The sequence below is a fragment of the Magallana gigas genome, chromosome 9 (assembly GCF_963853765.1).
Source record: "Magallana gigas chromosome 9, xbMagGiga1.1, whole genome shotgun sequence".
NCBI classification, from domain to species: Eukaryota; Metazoa; Mollusca; class Bivalvia; order Ostreida; family Ostreidae; genus Magallana; species Magallana gigas.
This window is the reverse complement of record NC_088861.1, coordinates 14,670,708-14,689,229: the sequence shown is the minus strand read 5'-3', so window position 1 is coordinate 14,689,229 and position 18,522 is coordinate 14,670,708. Positions and strand designations below refer to the sequence as shown.

Here is an 18,522-nt window from a genome sequence, read left to right as displayed (position 1 = left end):
TTCTATAAAGTAATAGCTACTTTGAGAGAACAGTCTCATGTAGCATCGTCCACTGGGGAGTGTTTGGACTTTTTGTGTTGTAAGGACCCTGGTGGACCATAATTGTCAAATAGTATCAGAGTACTTCTATATTATACATATACTTATACAATGCAATTGTTTGTTAAAATACAATTTATCCAATTTATGTATATTCATTGTTTGAAAACAAAACATATTCGACTTAATATACAAGATATCTATGTATTAATCGTCAAATCTAGATTTATGTTTTCCTAACTTATTCCTGTATTGTTTATGAATTATTGTTATCTGTATAAAAAAACTGAATAATAAATATCATAAAAAAAAATTTAAAAAAATGATGTTTTTTCACAATAAACCTTCATCCTCGAACTCCTTCTACATTTTCAACAGTAGACAAATCACCTCTTGGAATATGTTTTAGGGTATCCTATAGAAGCGCAATAAGGTTTCGGAGTTTTCAATTTTGTCCTGGGGGTCATTTAATGGCTGAAAAATGACGTTGTTTTTTTTAAATGGTTTCAAAAACGTCATTTTTATTTTGGCAGTAGCCAAATGATCTAGAATATGATTGGGGTGTCATATTGAAGTGTGATCAGGTTCCAGAATTTTTTTTATTGCAAGGATCAGTGGACAACAAAAAATGACGTTTTTTGCAAAAAAAGTATGGTTCCAAGGACTCCTCTTACAACTTTTGGAGTAGCTACGTCATCTCTTGGGATATAATTGGGGCTGTCCTATAGATGTGCAATAAGGTTTTAAACATTTAAATTTCATCCAGGGAGTCAAATAGTAGCAAAAAATTGACGTTTATCACTCAAAAAAAACATAGATCCCAGAACTCCTCTTATGATTTAATGGATAGACACATCATATCTTTGGATATGATAGGGACTGTTCTATAGTGCATTACGGTTTTGAAAAATTAAATTTAACCCTGAGGCCCATCACCTACATACCGTTTGATGCCCTTTACCTTAAAGGATCAAGAATATATATGATATATGATATAATATATATAAGGGGTGGGGATCTCAACCGTTTTCGAGATATTTGTGCACTTTCTGTTCGAGGAGGTCACGACCCCCCCCCCCCCCCCCCCCCCCCCCTGGGCCCATGAACTACATACCGTTTGATGCTCCTCTACACAAGGAACAAGAATATATATGGTTTAAGGGTGGGGATCTCAACTGTTTTGAAGATATTGAGGGACTTGCTGTTCGAGGGGGATCAGGACCACCCACGGGGCCCATGACCTACATAACATTTGATGCCGCTTGATATAAGGAACAAGAATATATATGGTTTAGGGGTCATGATTATAACAGTTTCTGAGATATATGGTAATTTCCAATTCCTGGAGGGTGGGGATGACTCCAGGGGTCAGATCTAATAAACCTTATATATTGCCAGTAACAGTCAATATATGATAATGAAAACCCTATATTATCTTTGTCCGTTTTCAGGTAACCATTTACAATAGAGTCTATGATTCTTCCCATAAGGTTCAATGATAGACCCCACACCCTTTTGACCCACCACCCCCCGAAAAGTGGTTGTCTAACCCCAAATGAAAAAATCAAACTAGGGTGCACAACTAGATATGCAGGCGTATTGTATCCTAGAGTTTTGTACAATTCTGTTCAGCCATCTCTAAGAAACAAATTCAGAGCTGGAAAGGAGAAAAATAATAATGATACATGTAATAAGAACCGTACAAAAACAATAAGTCTCCAAATTTTATTTGGGAGACTTAATAATAAAGATTAAATAGAGATAGGATCAAGGGTCATCAAACATCAATAATTTAAAGATTATTGACAATTTCTGATTCTAAGGGGGTCATGATGACTCCTTAGGGTCATGACTTATATATACCATAATGATCTGATGCAAAATGACCAGAGGAGGTATAATATCTTTGGATTAAGGTGGGAATCTCTATGTTTTTTATGATATTCGATAATTTAAGGAAGAGAACTTGGGAAAATGACCTACATACCATCTGAAATGCCTTGAACTAAGAAAAAATAATATATGTACATGATATATGATTCAATTTAAGAACTTAGATATAGATCTATCATCTATGTTTTGTAATACTTCCTATGTACACCTATATATATGTATTAGTTTGTGTTTTGTTCTATACTATTCATTTTCATGACTGTAGTATGACTTACTTATTTTAAATTACATAAAAAAAATTGTCAAATATATGACCTGGAACCCCCACCCCCAAACAAACTCAAATATTAACTGTCGCCCCCCCCCCCCCTGGACAATTTTCTGGATCCGAGCTGTATTTCTCCTCAAACTATAGATATTAAAATGAAATTTAAAAAACTTGCATTTATTTATGCTTAAAATGAAAATAACCTTACATTTACACTATTCTTCATTTTCAAATGATCTATTAAACTATTAAAATAAAAAAATATGATTTGGGGTCTAAAAAGTTTTATAAACTGGTAAAAAATGTTATTCTTAAAAAAAATCACATTACACCTTGCATAATTGACAAATTATCTATTGAGATATGATCAGAAGTCATATTTCTACCTTGGGATCAATAACTAATATTGATCTACAAATTAAAATTAATAACAATAAATGATTCAAATTATATATGTATATATATATACTCCACATCCAAACCCCCTCCCAATCAAACCTGGTTCTAATGATTCAGTCTTCTTACATGTGTACAGTTGCATATTTTAAACCATTTCTTGATTGCATTTTCTCTTCTAATGCACATTAACATTTTTGAAATTGCTTAATTTAATTTTTGAGATTTATTTGCCTGTGTATTCGCCTATTTGGGGCATTGGTTAAGTCTCCTAAACAAAGCAATGTCATCATTAGGCTAGGAATTACCCACATGGATCAAACACTACATATGAATAAGATAAAATACTTAATTATTTCTAGACTAGTTCTAGAATGTCAGGGTGTCTCCAAGGGTGCATAACCTATATACAATTTGATGCGCAATGACACATTAAGAGCAAGAATAAAATTATATGGTTTAGGGATGAGGATCTCAAAAGTTATCAAATATACAGTGTATCTTCATTCTTATTTCATAAGGGGGGGGGGGTTAAAGACAAAACCTCGGGGTCATGTACTTTACAGCATTTGATGCATCATAATGACATAAGAAGATATTTTGTATTTTCCTGTTTCATGGGGTCAGAACAATCCCATAGGGTCATGGTCTACATTGTATATGATGCATTTATTATAATACATTAAGAAAGAAAGACCCCTTTCTTCCTATTATAACTCATATTAAAATAAAAAGTCTCTACACTTACTTATTGTTACAGGGTCAATATAGGGTCAACTCAATACTGTAAGTCTGACAAATGAAAAAATAACTTTTGCAATTAAAATGACAGAAACTTTACAAATGCGATAGGATAGGTAACGATGATTAACTTATCTAAATATTAAAAGATGATGATAGAGTATGGTATTCTAGCTAAGGGAGATCACTTATTTAGAAAGTGAAAGTAATACTTATGTACATACCGGTGTCTCATAATATTGCGTTAATATAATACTCACTATACATGTGTTATGCTTACCTATATTGGTCAACATCATAATGATAATCCAATTAGAGCACAATATGAATCCCTTTAGCTGATCACCACAAAAGAAATGTTTATGCATGTAAACTAATCCTTTTTCTGCATTTGAAAAACACATACATGTATGTAAATTTAATCGAAGAGCTAGGTAAAACTAGTACCAGCAATTGAGACCTGCATGTAGACCTGTGTTGTGTACATAACTTCAGACAGCGATCAGTTATTTGTAACATGCATGTATTTTTATGACCTATTCTTCAAATCCTTTTCTGCATATGAAAAACACATACATGTACGTATACCACCTGAAACCCATATAATCGAAGAGCTGGGTAAAACTAGTATCCGCAATTGAGACCTGTAGACCTGTGTTAAATTATTGTGTACATAACTTCAGACAAAGATCAGTTATTTGCAACATGCATGTATTTTTATGACATATTCTTCAAAACCCCTTGCACTATTTTATGACGAAAATAACAGCTTTAAGGTGGTACTGGACAACCTGCATATTGTGATGTAAACTTCATATTGAAATAAACAATAAAGTATAAAAATAATATTTTTCCCCAAAATAATGTTACCTTACGGGTTAGAGCAATTACGGGTTAGAGCCATTACATGTCTGTAAGGGCATTGGAGTCCGAGGTGTATTTTTGGTAATTTTACTATTGATATAAATGAATTTTCATAGGGGGGAGGGTCTGGACCCATCACTCCCACCTCTTTTCTAAATCCGTCCACACGATTATGTACATGTAGGCACACAGAAGCAAATCTAAAGCCGACAACCGCCGCGGAGGGGGGCAAAATTTAATTTTGTTTGTACTCAAATTGCACTTAAAGTGCTGCTCATGTGTTATTATCATATGGGAAGGAATCTCATCCTTCAGTTATGAAAATTATAATTTTTAGATGTATTACCGGAACTTGCATGTGACCTTCATTTTTAATTAAACTGGTACAAAACGGTGTTATTTAGGGGCAGACACTTGGTCCGGGTATTACTGTCTAATGACAGCATCTAGTTTTCATTGCAGAGGATATATATATATATATATATATATATATATATATATATATATATATATATATATATATATATATATATATATATATATATGTATATATATATATATATATTGTTATTTTTTTAAGCACTAAAATGGCTAACGACACGAACAATATCAATAAGGCCACGTAATAATATCTGGGTCAAGGTTGATTTTGGGTAGACATCAAGCAATTTTTGACAGAGTTATGCCCCTTGGACGTAGAAAAATTCAAAAATTTTCCAGGTTCCGTTCTTTTTCTTCGCAGAGGATGCACACATTGAAATGAAATTTGGTATACAGACTTATCATTATGATATCTAGGTCAAAGTTAATTTTTTGTACGATCAAACAATTTTTGACAAAGTTATACCCCTTGTAAAAAAAATCTAATTATCTGCAGTTTCCGTTCATTTTCGCTGAGGTTGTACTTATTGAAATGAAATTTTGGTATGCAGATTATTCAAAATAATATCTAGTTTTAGTTTAATTTTGGGTACAATGAAGTATTTTTTGACAAAATGATATGCCTTGGACTTAGAAAAATTTCAATTATTTGCAGTGTCCGTTCATTTTCTTAGCAGATGTTTCAAAGGAAGGGGGCATAGGTATTTTAAAAACATCTCTCGTTCATAATTTAGACAGTTTAATAAATAAAAAATATGACTTTTCAAAAATATTAAGAAAATTATCTTATTACAAAGATAATACAGTTTAGAGAGATATATACCCGAGTTTGCCACCTAGATCCTTGGGACAGGGACAAAGACACAGATTTGGGCTGTAATTAAATTACTAACCTATTCATTATAATGAAGTATCAATTTCCATCATAAGAAAACAGAGATTCGAATCAATGACTCCTTCCTACTTCAATGAAGTCCAGTATATGAATTAACCAGACACTTTTTATTGTTATTTTTTTTTATCAGAGTAAGTTATTAGAGTTAAGGATAACATTTTGTATTGTATTTAGACCTTACAATGTTTTGATATAAAATATTATTATCAACAGTAATGATATATAAGCAATATTTTGAAAGTCAAACGCGTCGTATTACACATGGTACATTATATCAAATGAAAGCGTAATAAATAAGAAATCAGCAAACAACTCTATTGAAACACTTGTTAATTCTTTCTTGAAATTCTGCAATTCATGATAAATGAAATTATAGTGACCTGGAAAAAAAATGAAAATTATCCAACGGGTATCTGATGGTAATTATGCTTTTCAAACTGACACATTCCAGTTAAAAATTCTATAGGAAAACCAAGCATATGAAAATACAAATAATCTTTTTAGATAGGCGATGTTTTTCTCCTTTCTTCCGCCAAGGATTTCCAGGTAAAGCAGAATAATTATTGGTCAATTTCTCTCGAAATATGCATATGCATATAATTTTTATCTTCACTTGTGGCAAACAGAGATACGTCAAAAGGCGTTAAGGAAGGTCCGAAATGATATCGATAACAATATCACTGTCTTCCGAAGAATAATACTTGCTTGCGTCCTCTTCTTTCTCTTCCTCGTTGGTACTGCTGCAGCAGCATATGTCCCAGACCATAGAGAAAAGGATCAAAGCTGACAAAATACCGATCATACCGTACATTATGTATTAATACCAGTCAAGTACGTCTTCTGTATTTTCCAGGTGCGAGTAATACTTCCAAAGAAACCCAAGTAAAGAAAAATCATGAATTAAAGAAAAAAAGACTTTACCGCAACACACGTTTGCAGTTATATCTCGTTTTTTGTCGTTGGTGCCACAGCAGCATAAATTATAGACCATAAAGAGCAAGATCAAAATTGACATCATAACGATAAAACCGTATAACACGTGTTTGGACAGGTCAGGTATGTCATTTGCATTGCTCAGGTACAAGTAATGATTCCAGAGAAACACAAGTAAAAGAATGCCTTTGACAAACGAAAAGAGCGACCTCAACACTTCACAGCAACCCATGCCTAAATCAGAGAAATGATATCATATCAAAGTAAAGTATAAACAGAAAATTAAATAAATACATGTATATCTTAATTAATACTATATGTTTTGTCAATCTTTATCTAAAGCATCGGCATTTTAAGTTGTGAACACAAAACTATCCAAAAAGTTACTAAGTCTTACCTTTTTCAGTAAAAGATCTGTAACTCGTAAAATTACTATTTTAACAACCTTCTTCACTTCTGCCGATGCATCGATTATTTATATACGAATTTATAATAAAAGGGGGCGGGTCATCCTCAACGGCAATTAAAATATTCTCCCTTCACTTATACAGCGCCAATTCTGCACTGTTCTAGAAGATTTAAATATAACACTATGACATTCTAATTCGGCAATTTTCCATCGGATATTTTGATTTGTTATTTTTAATCATACAGAAAAATACTTATGTTAATTAGTGGTGTCCTAATTAAAGTACACGTATTCTATTGTTTGAATCGAATACAGTATATGTATTTATATTTGGACGAGACAGTTTGGAATTTTTTAAAGTTATATATAAACTGATATATAATTAGCTTATGTTCTAATATTTAAATGCCGTGTGCACGTGTTGAATTCAAAAAATTCTTTTGAAGACAAGAACTTTGGCATTCTTCATAATCGAAATACTAGCAAATATTAATGCTTATGATGTAGTGCGCTTTTTTTAGTGTACATGTAACATGTAGTGGAATATTTTGGGGGTTTTCAAAAATGTAAACAACTCCGTAACCTTCTTCGTAAATAAATGTATAGAATAATTTATGAAATTTCTTTCAGTAAGGTTTTGCAATACAGATCAATCCATGCATTTGAATATATATTTCTATGTAGGAAATGCATTGGTTTCGAAACATTTGTAGTTTCATACATACTGCAAAAAAAATTTAACCAAAATCATAACATCTAATGTTGGTAAACTGAGACACCTAGTTAGAGCTGAGAGTCATAAAAAAATAGTTATACGAGGTTCACAATTATCATTAGTTCTACAAACACAAGACAAATTACAATAAAGAATCAGGATGATATTTAGATATTTTGTTGCAATCCACATATTTGCATTCACTAATGTGGCAGATTGAGTAGAATGATAACATTGTCTTGCCAGGTGTTGAAACATTACTTACATGTACATGTATATAAAGAAAAAGTGGAAATATTTCTATAAACGTTGTGCAATTATAAATTCAGTAAAATGGTGCTTGTTTTGCTTTTCAGCCTACTTGGTTCAGCTCCCGGCAGTAACAATTTACAGACACACAGACAAACAAAGGTTGACTTATTGAAGTCGATAATCTACGATAACACCAAGGCAATCTGGACTCCCCAGCCCTGAAACAACTGATTCAACTGCCTTCGTGTAAATCTATTGAAAAGATTAAGTTACTTTCAAAAATTATTTTATCAAATATCCTGTACATAAACGTACGTAGTCTAAAAACAATATTTGTCTTTTCCAATTTGGCTATAGATTCATCGAGTTTACCTTGCACCACGAGTAAGTTTTTTTCTGTCAATCATAGATCAAACCAACTTACGCACTGGCGAAAACAAACAGAAAAGGCAGCGGATTTGACGACTGAACACTGTGTTCACTTGTTCTGTCGCGGGAACCTATCTGTTTGCCGTCGATGCTTTCATTTTTAACCTCGTGTCTGGCTGAATCTAAAAGTTAACACAGGTACTGACAGTACAGTTGCAAACGTCAACTGTTTCCTGTGGTCAACGAAAAGTTATTTATCCAGACAATCATCGTAAAGTTGAAGTCTGGAGACCATGTAAAAATTACATTTCAATTTACTACTAGTAGTATTTACAATTGTCTTCAATAATACAAAGGCATATTTTTGACAATGTTATGTACGTCTCTGACACTGGAAAGCACTACATGTTATAGATTGTGTGCAGACACGAAGCATCGATTTTGAAAATGGGGGAGGGGGGGAACAGATTCATCAAACAAGTTTCCCAAAATCTTCAAATTCCTAATTCGTGGGGGGGGGGGGGGGGGGGGGGGGGGGGGGGGGGGGCTGGCTGGCGTAAATCCATAACTTATAACTTCGATTTCTCTAATTTCTATTCCACTTTTTTACATACTCCAAAAAAAGTGGGGGGGGGGGGGGCAACTCCATGATAATTATGATAATTCCATTTTTACTATGTAAATTTAAGAAATTTATTTGGTGCGAGAAAAAGAGGGGACGGGCCCCCTGCGCCCCCCCCCCCCCCCCCGATGCTACGTGCCTGTGTGTGAAGGTCTCTATTCAGTATGCATGTACGAATTTTCCAACCAGGCATAATCAAAACAATCTCTCTCTCTCTCTCTCTCTCTCTCTCTCTCTCTCTCTCTCTCTCTCTCTCTCTCGTTGGCGGGCTATGTTAATTTTTTTGGCAATGATCGCTACCTTTAAAACCTGCTTGAATTATCAAAGAAAGTATTTTATTGTTAATATTTACATCTCTCTTTAAACAAATCAATAAATGGATCATAAAATTAAGAAAAACTAATTAAAATATGCTAACGTACATCATTGTACGTTCGATAACGGAAACAGCCAAATCGTCTTATGATGTTATCATGATTAGGCCTATATCGTGAAGTCCTAGACTTTCTCAGGTCGATGAAGGTTAAAAGGAGCGTGTACACTTCAGTCCTGTCAGTTTCAACATTTCTATAATTTGCAATCAATTTACGTAAGAAATAGAGAGAATCATACTTGGTAGATGTAAGATTCAACCTTTAAGTAGAAAAGTTATGTATAAAAAATAATATATTTATAATTTATCATAATGATTTTAAAAAACATGTTTAAATTATAAGGCAGATCTGATGGGTGATTTTTTGACCACCTAGCCTCCTTAGGTGGGTAAAAAAAACAACATCCGCATCATAAATTTTCATTTTTTTTTATTTCGAAAAAAAAGAACATGACATAAAATGAACACTAGTGCGTTGTGCTGGAACAATTCATGTTCTGCTTTTGAAATGTTAATAAAAATACGGAGATTTTCAATATCTAATTATACATATTATAAATGTTTAGCACAATGAGAATGATATCATCTCAACGTATAATGATAGTGCACTATTATCAAAACAAACAAACAAACAACTGTTCTATAACTTGCGGTTATAGAACGAGGACATGTATGATCTACAGCTTGACTAAAATCAATCATGTAATTTTATTTTTTTTTCTGATATATCTTGTTTATTTTTTTTTATCATTTTATTTTTTTTTCAAATACATTAATAACAAATACATGGATTTTGTTAGTTTTTCATATATTGGTTGGTAAATCAGAAACTCTTAACAAAGGCTTTTATGTAGCCATTTAACAAAATTTAATGCTTTACACTTGGTTATAAAAATTATCAAATTAATTAACATAATAGCAATTTTTCAATACTTTTTTACAGAACCCCTTTCATTCTTTATCGATGCCTAGTATATTGGCGTTCGAATCTTCGTGAGGCTTCCTCGTCCACATAAGTATTAAACGGTTTCGCTCGGGCGCGATTCTCCAACAGATCATCGCTTCTCTTCTTGTTACGCCCTTTCTTGTTCCTCTTGACGTCACCATTTGAGTTACAGGCCTGACCAAAATCTAAGGGAGGCAGCGCGACTCTCTCTGAAGGCACATCCGGGAAAACTTGAACGGGTAGTCCTCGAACTGGTCCGTATCCCGGAACGTACCCCACAATCGGCCTCTGTGTCCTGCCATGATTGGACTGATTCTCGATCACAGGAAATGACGTATTGTTGGAGGTGCGCTTTATCCCTCCTGGGCACGCTTGTCCACTGTCTTCCTTCATCACAAGGACAGCTCCATATCCGGGAACGTAACCCACCGTGGTTTTCTTTTTAGCGTTGAACGGCTTACTTCGAACCTGCTCGTTTTCATCAGCATAAGAAAATATCTTCCCGGCCTTTCTTCTATTTTTCTCTTTAATTTTTTTGTATGTGGGAATCTGGTCCAAGTTATCATAGACATGTGCAATGCTAGGGTGCATGTGCGTGGGACAGTACCCCCGGTCGTAGCCTGACTGACTTTGAACCAAAACATTGGAAGTAGTAGTGTGACCAAGATAGCCAAAATCTACATCGGATCGCGTGCTGCATGGATTAGCTCGCCCACTGTCTGCTGCAACTACTTCATGCCCCATGTCCACATGCCGAGCGTGGGGAATATTGTCAGGGTTTCTCTCGGAAGCATGTGTGACAGACAATGCTTGTTTGACATCGTGGTTGGAAAACACTATCTCAATCTTAGACACCGGAGCAAAAGGAAGGATCTCATTATCGGCATCCGACTTGAGATGCTCATTTGTGTCTTCTTCCTCCATCGGTTCGAAGTCATCTTCATACATGAAATTGTCTTCATTGTGACGAGGTATTTTCTCGGTGATATGGACTTTGGTGCTGGCAGTGGGTTCTTTTAGTGCTATATTCTTGAATTCATCCTTGTTTTGTATTTTGCTGATTTGCTTTTTAGTAGCTATTTCAGTTTTCTTTGTAGACTTGGCAGTGAGAGCTCCTTTCCGTTCGAGTTTGCGCTTTGCTTCGTAAGCCTTTCTTCTTTCCAGAGCATTCATCTGAGTATTTTCTTCTTCCTTTTCCCTGGTTTTGGGAGAACTGAGTCTTGCTTTCTTTTTGTCTTTGTTAGCGATTCCATTCGGTACCTTGTTTTCTATGCGAGCTTGAGCTTCACATTTCTCCTTAGATATTTTCTTTACATTATCCATTGCTTTATCAGTCGCAGGCTCTGTGACTTTTGGTGTGATGCTTCTTATAGGTATTTTGCTGGACCGACCAGATGAACCTCTCATTGAAGTCTGGGATGAGCTTGACGTTTCTGAAGCAAGTTTTTGTGACTTATTTTTTGTGTCATCAATCTTCTCTTCATTGTTTGCATTATCATTTGAAGGAGGAGCGCCAAGACCAACTCTTGAAGTTGTAGACGACACTTGTGAAATGTAGCACATTTTTCTCTCATCCCGCTTCGTTTCATTGTCTGATTTGCGTTTGTTTACTTCATCACTGAAATGCTTGCTTGGAGAATTCATTTTACTGTACATGATGATAGGCGAGGAAGCTTGTCTGATTTTGTCCTCATTGCGTGTGACTTGTACAACATCCTTGACGCGTGTCGTTCTGGTTCTGACCGGTATATGGCTTGCATTGCTTCGACTAGTGGCACACTCTTTTCCAATATTAGTGGATGACGCATTGTTTTGTAGCCTTGATTGGTCCAGCAGTACAGTCTTAATATCCTGCTTTGAACCAGACTGTTTGGATTTTGGACGGTCTTGGACATTTTCAGAATTCCTGCTCTCAGTAGATCTTGGGGTAAACAGGATGCTCTGTGTAGAAGGTGAGGAGGTTTGTCTGATAAAGGGCGATGGAGTACCTGTACTTTTGTTCCCGCTGGATCCTAGAACGCGTCCTCTAGAACTGACACTGTTGGCTGATGTACCACGCTGTCCGCGTGCTGGTGTTCCACTCCGTGTCAAATCTCCCGACACCAGACTGGATGATCTTGAGTCGGACCCAATCTCTGATCGGGCGCTTCTTGCACGAGATCTCACACTGCTGCGCTTGCTTGAGTTTCCGATTTCTTGGAATGATCGTTCACTCCTTTCGTCTGGGGACTTTGCTGATTTGACGCTTGAACGCTCAAGGGTTGCTGCAGATACGACAGAATGCCGGTCGCCATCATCTGGGCTACGGCCATCGTTCTGTTCAATTCTTGATTCGTTGCTAGCAGAACTTCTCACACGGTTACACTTGCTTGAGCTTCTCCTCTCCTCCTTTCTTATGTTGAGAGAACTAGCTAGTTCATAGACTGAGCGCTCTGTATATGCTCTAGATACGACAGAAGCTCTGTCACCATTAGATGATTTACCGCCATCGTTCTGTCCGACTCTTGATCCGTTGTTGGCAGACGATCTGCCACTAGCTGAAGCTGTTCCATCTTGATCGGTACTCCTCCGGAAACACCGGCTTGAGATCTCGCTGTAAACACGTGCGGTCACGGTGTCTACAACCTCATCTTTAAGTACTCCGCTCCTTCTTAGGTCATTGCAAATCTGGCTGCACACGCGCTCCATGATGGCCTCTACGGAGGGCAATTCCTCTGTTGGTTTGGATGTGTCGCTTGTTCTCTTGGCACTGAATGCCTGAACATGACCATCTCTTGGCGAAGTAATTCTGGGTGTCTGTCTAAAAGACCTGGGACTTTCTTCATTGCAAGCGATACCCGGAATGCTTATAGAACACTCCGACTCGTTGAAGTTTGGTGTGTAATTACCTTCCACAGGAAATTCCATACTTGGATATAGATTTCTTTGACTGACTTTAAAATTTGATTAACTATTAATAGGAAACAATCCGGCCTGAAAGAAAAATAAGAGATGATATAGACTACATGTATTTAATACAATATAACCTATCTTCACTCTAAATAATGATACATATAAATCGTTGGGGAATTTCAACATGTAGGTGTAACGTAAGATACATGTGTACCAATAAATAGGCTTAAATTAACTATGAATGTTTACCATCTTTATAAGATTTATTAAGATTTAATACAAATGAAATTTTACTTACCAAATAAATTGGACCCAGAGGTTGTTAATTGTACTACTATTGTTATGAAATCTGCGCTACTATCCGATGTTTTGAGGTGAATTTCTCAAGTGACAGGACTAAGTGAATGGTTAGCCCAATTTTCAAGCTCTCTGATGAATACACTACGATCGAAATCGTACAAAGATTGGTAAAATCTGACGAGGCAGCGAGTTACCAACCGGCGGTTCCAAGATGACTTCTTAGAATGATTGTGACGTAGCTGTGATAAACTGATAAAGACATGGCGTCAAACTACATTGTGACGTCATAGAAAATCAAGTCGAATCCACTGTGTTGTAGCACAGCGTAATCTTTTTTTCCAGCGTAAATTTGTAACTTTATAACGTTATAAAAACTTCACATTAATAAAAATTACTTATATATACATGTACTGTTGTTTTTCTTCAATCATTATTTTAAAAAGTAATAACAAATAAGACTTTTTTTTAATGTTATAACAGATAAATTGAATACCTTATTATTTGTCCAAGATTTTCTCATCCAATTCAAAGAACTGGTAACAATGAAACATAATTTAAATGAAAACATAATTTGAAAGGTTTTCTTGAGTAGTTTCGGAAAAGGGGGATGTTGAGATGTAAATTCCATTTCAAAAGGAGATGATGGGTACATGTAGAACCCTAAAACTTCATGTCATGCGACGTCATTGATTTAATAAATTAATGATGTTCTTTTATCATTATTTTTCTTACACTGTATAATAACATATATTTTATCATAAAAGTCATTTGATTCTCTTGAATTTTTTGGTAGATGTACATGCAATGTTTTTCTTTTCCCGAGAGTAAACCAGTCTTTAAAAAAAACAAAATTCTAAAAAAAAAAGTTGATTATTGATGATTTGACAAATAGCAAGTAATTGATTATCGAATTCGGATTAACATGCATTTATACTGTACATATTGAAAAAGAGAGAAAAGGGTCTACATGAGAAGTTAATTGATTTGATGAAGACATAAGACTGTAATCAAATTAATAAGAATTCTACACATGTTATTGCATGCACGGATTCAGATTTTATTTTTTTATTTTTTTATTGGGGGGGGGGCTGTTTGCTTAGGGAAGGGGGTCAAAGTATAAGATCTTTTTTCAGTAATTATAAATAAGCATTAATTTTTCAGAGGTGGGGGTATGACTATTCTCTTTTGAGAGGTGGACAGGCATAGCCTACATCTCAAAAGAGAATAGGGGTATGACTACGTCTAGTTCCGCCTGTTGTATTGGTACATGTATATCCCCTGTAAGTAAAAAATGTGCTGGGCGCTGTACATGAATTCAATTTTCTCGTGAAATTAATTATGGACAACCCTTCGTCATACAGATAGAAAATAGTCTAAATGCATTCATTTATACTGAATGAAATGTATAATTGTATATAGGCGATTGGAGAAGAATGAATAATTTCGTTTTTCAAAGGTTTCCGATCTTCTTACATTTAGAAGTTTTACATCCTTTTTATATGTTTTTTATGCACCTGTACTTGCATAAATGAAGACCATCTATTTTTGACAGAACATATAATTTATAAACACTATTCATAATAATGAATATATAATTTATAAAATATAATTTATAAACACTGTTTTAAATTCGACAATTTATGTTTTCTCGATTGCCGTTTTGGTTTATTGTATGACAATTTAGACATACTCTAACCTACATACATCAAATCTTAATCTAGGGGGGGGGGGGGGGGGGGGGGTGTTATCCCCTGTCCCGATGCGACATGTACATGTCTGATTTTAACACAAACAATGTAACTAACTATTGAAGACCCGCGTGCGTTGCGTTGAAATTGTCTGTTTCGTCATTGTCTGTTTCAGCACAGGCGGAGAAAGTATAACAGTAACGCGTTGGGCTTTTGAACGTTATGCTTTTGGGGTCGAGCGTTCGTGGCCTATTGTAGGCGCGTATATGATTTTCTTTGCCGTGTATTTCGGTATAGTATGCTTTTATCCTACATTAACCCCATTGTATTCAATGCGAAAATAGATGAGTATTGAATATACAGAGAAAAACTGACAAGACGCAGAATACAGTTTCAATCCTATAACAAAATGTCCAATCCCCGTTTTCTGTGTACAAGTATGTATAGGAAATTAAGAAAGTTTTATAAAACTTCACAGTTTCTCCGATGCCATATGTGGTACATGGACATCTTGAAGACAAATATTTAGGGGTTTGAGAATATTTATTAAGCGTTCAATGAATAACTTGTTAACATGCACATAAGTAAATTCACTCACAATACATTACAAAGATTCAAAATATCAGAAACAATGGTATGAATATTATAGACAATTCACAACTACAATACTATCATAAAGTTCATCAGTCATCTGTTCATAGTTAAAAAAACAATTAGTCATCAAGAACAAATCTCTACAAACGTCCAGATATTTCCCTCTACATCTGTCATCTGTTGTTCATCCCCAGTAAGTTTCTAGTCTACAAAGAAGAAAAAAAAACATCAAATGAATAATATAAGACTATTTGCAGTCTCCAGAAAAATCTGACACCATATTCTATATACATGTACTTATAATTCATACAATCTTTTCCTTAATATGAAATGAAGACTTGGTGTTTTCAAATCAGTTTGGTCCAAAAGACTGAATCTGAAAAATCTAAACTTTGATTACCAATGTGGTTTTGTTGTTGTCAGCACTCACTTTCAATCCAACATGTATGTAATATAAATCTCTCTCTCTCCTCTCTCTCTCTCTCTCTCTCTCTCTCTCTCTCTCTCTCTCTCTCTCTCTCTAAAATCTTTCAATACAAAGTCAATCAAAGCCCTATCGACAAATCTACATGTATATCCTAGACAATCATTATAAGCCTCTTATAGACTTTTTCTCTTTTTCTCAATTTTTAAGGTGAAATAAAAAAAACATTGTCAAGTCAGCTACATGTAGCAATGTCTGTATTGAAATATCTATCTTATAAGTTTGGATTGAAAATTGCATAAACTGTTGCTTTACTGTATTTTCTAAAAGTCCTCATCAAATAAAGGTAATATAAATATGGTAAACAAACACATACAAAAATAATTTTATGAAATGTATGGGGGTGCTTCACTTGTCATTTCTGTTAGGTTCAGTTGGTTTTGGAATTGTAGGAACTTGACTCACCATTAGACAAAATCCTTTAGCAACTTCTGATAGAACTGTATTGGTTTCTTGAAGCTGAAACAGATTAAGAATTTCTACAGTATAAACACATATATTGTATATAAGCCTAAACAAACTGAAATAACTTTTATATATAATACGATACATGTAATTTATTGGGATAAAACCCTTAAAATTCACCTAAGAAAACATACATGTTAATCGTATGCTTTGTAGTACAAAGTTTGTTCATTAAGATAACTTTTTTTATTATACTTTCATGTTAAATACTGAAATCTGATTGGCTTAGACGCAGTTGATAATCCATTCTATTATCCTCAGTTTTAAAAACATACTTGGCAACAGGTAACATTAACAAATGTGTAAGAGAAAAATAGGGACATTTCTGGGAGATGTCAAGAGAATTTGATATTTTCCTGCACTTGAATATTTTATAGAAGTATTTCCTATAAATGGCAAATATCATACCTATATACATAAAAAAATTTAAAAATATCTTCATAATTTTGACTAACTACAATCAGGGATGTACAATAGTATATACGTCCCTGCTACAATAATGTGTCTTTCTGTTATGCCAGGTATATTTTTTTTTATTTTGATCTGGCAGTATAGAGATAGTCTTCAACCACCACCCCCCCCCCTCACAAAAAAGGGGGAGGCTTAATTATTCATCATTGTATATAACCTTATTTTACAATGTTTATGTACCATAGGTAGTAGATGACAAAATAATTTCCTACCTATTCTTTACTGAAAGTGTATACATCAACTTGATAGGAAATGCTTCACAGAAATTTCTAAGAATTCCAATGAACCCAATTTCTTACATTTCTTGCAAGGTGCCCGGCACGGACCACATCCTCCAGCCGGTTCTCCAGGAAGTTCCAGGTGTCTGTGTAATCCTCGGACCAGTCCTGGATCAGGTAGATCTCTGTACTCTTGTAGACGGCGGCCAGCGACACTCTCTTGGCGTACCAGTTAAACTGTCAATCAATAATAACCACATATGATGATGTATTTTATACTTTGGAAACATTTGAATATGTCATATTACATTTAGCTGGATAGAACGACATGAAATGCCTAAGCATATTCTTTTAACCCTCTCCAAAGATTGAACAAATGTCAATATAGTGCACCCTTCAATTCTTTACTGTACCAACATTGTTTTTATTTAATCAATATCTTTTTATTTCATAGTCAACTATTTCGGCAAAAAATCTGATATTAGTGAAAAAAACCAGCATTGAGCCATTTACGACTTATTTATATTTTTTTTTCGAAAAGTCAAAGTCCCATGTCTAGGGTAGAGACAAAAAGTTGTTTAATTTCCTACCCCATATTAGCTTACATCATTGGATTTGTCCCCAGCATAGAACCAGATATCATCCACGCCTCGACTCAAGTTTGTCCAGGATTGTACCGCATTCTGAGGCAATGTCTGTATCGCCATGGCCTGTATAATTTATGTACAATGTGTATGCATAAAACCTCAAATAAGAAATTAACCAACATATCATTTGAAATTAAATTTATTCATGCCTGACTAATTTATTTGACTGATTTGAGACACAGAGCAGGGGTGCATGCTTCTCTAAAATCTTGAGGGCATGATTCAGAGTCATTTCAACAAGAGCTTGGTATATGTAACTACCAAGTTTATTTTATTAAAATAAGCTGTCAAATACTGATATTAAGTACCTTTTCTCTGATTTGTTAAGAGAAGCTTACCGTTATTCACACACTTTTGAAATCTGAAAGGGTTTTTTTCAAAGGTCTGATTCATTGTGCAAATTTGACACTGCTTCAACCGAAATAAAATAGATACTATTGTCATTGCGATCAAAGTATTCATATTTATTAGCTAGTGACTAGACAGTTACTGGGCTGCGTTCAAGATCGTAGCTGCTACGTAGGGATACGTAGTTGAACGGTAAGCTAGCCTAGCCGCTACGTAGATATTCGTAGCCTAAATATTTAATGCTAAGCATCAAATTCAAGATGACAACCTTAGTCAACAGTTTGTAATAAACAAGAAATATATTTATTTAGTGATATTT

The 18,522-nt window shown here is 34.7% G+C and overlaps 2 protein-coding genes across 3 annotated transcripts in view; both read right to left on the bottom strand.

Annotated features, from left to right (window-relative positions):
- Nucleotides 1-10,098: 10,098 nt before the first annotated feature.
- Nucleotides 10,099-13,518, bottom strand: LOC136271767 (probable serine/threonine-protein kinase nek3). The gene is made up of 2 exons (XM_066072218.1): nt 13,287-13,518; nt 10,099-13,069 (listed from the first exon to the last, which is right to left on the bottom strand). Exon 2 carries the CDS (start codon nt 13,001-13,003, stop codon nt 10,109-10,111), a length of 2,895 nt encoding a protein of 964 aa, XP_065928290.1. The 5' UTR covers nt 13,004-13,069; nt 13,287-13,518; the 3' UTR covers nt 10,099-10,108.
- A 1,988-nt stretch (nt 13,519-15,506) lies between these two features.
- Nucleotides 15,507-18,522, bottom strand: part of LOC105334388 (ubiquinone biosynthesis protein COQ9, mitochondrial) — a 59,891-nt gene continuing 56,875 nt past the window's right edge. The window contains exons 6-9 of one of the 2 annotated variants that reach the window (XM_066071846.1): nt 17,814-17,918; nt 17,290-17,445; nt 16,460-16,513; nt 15,507-15,776 (exon numbers count right to left, since the gene is read on the bottom strand). In XM_066071846.1, coding sequence (XP_065927918.1) covers nt 15,744-15,776; nt 16,460-16,513; nt 17,290-17,445; nt 17,814-17,918 — 348 coding nt within the window. In that variant the 3' untranslated portion in view covers nt 15,507-15,743. The remainder of the gene's footprint in view (nt 15,777-16,459; nt 16,514-17,289; nt 17,446-17,813; nt 17,919-18,522) is intronic. The other variant, XM_066071845.1, reaches the window with a different exon arrangement.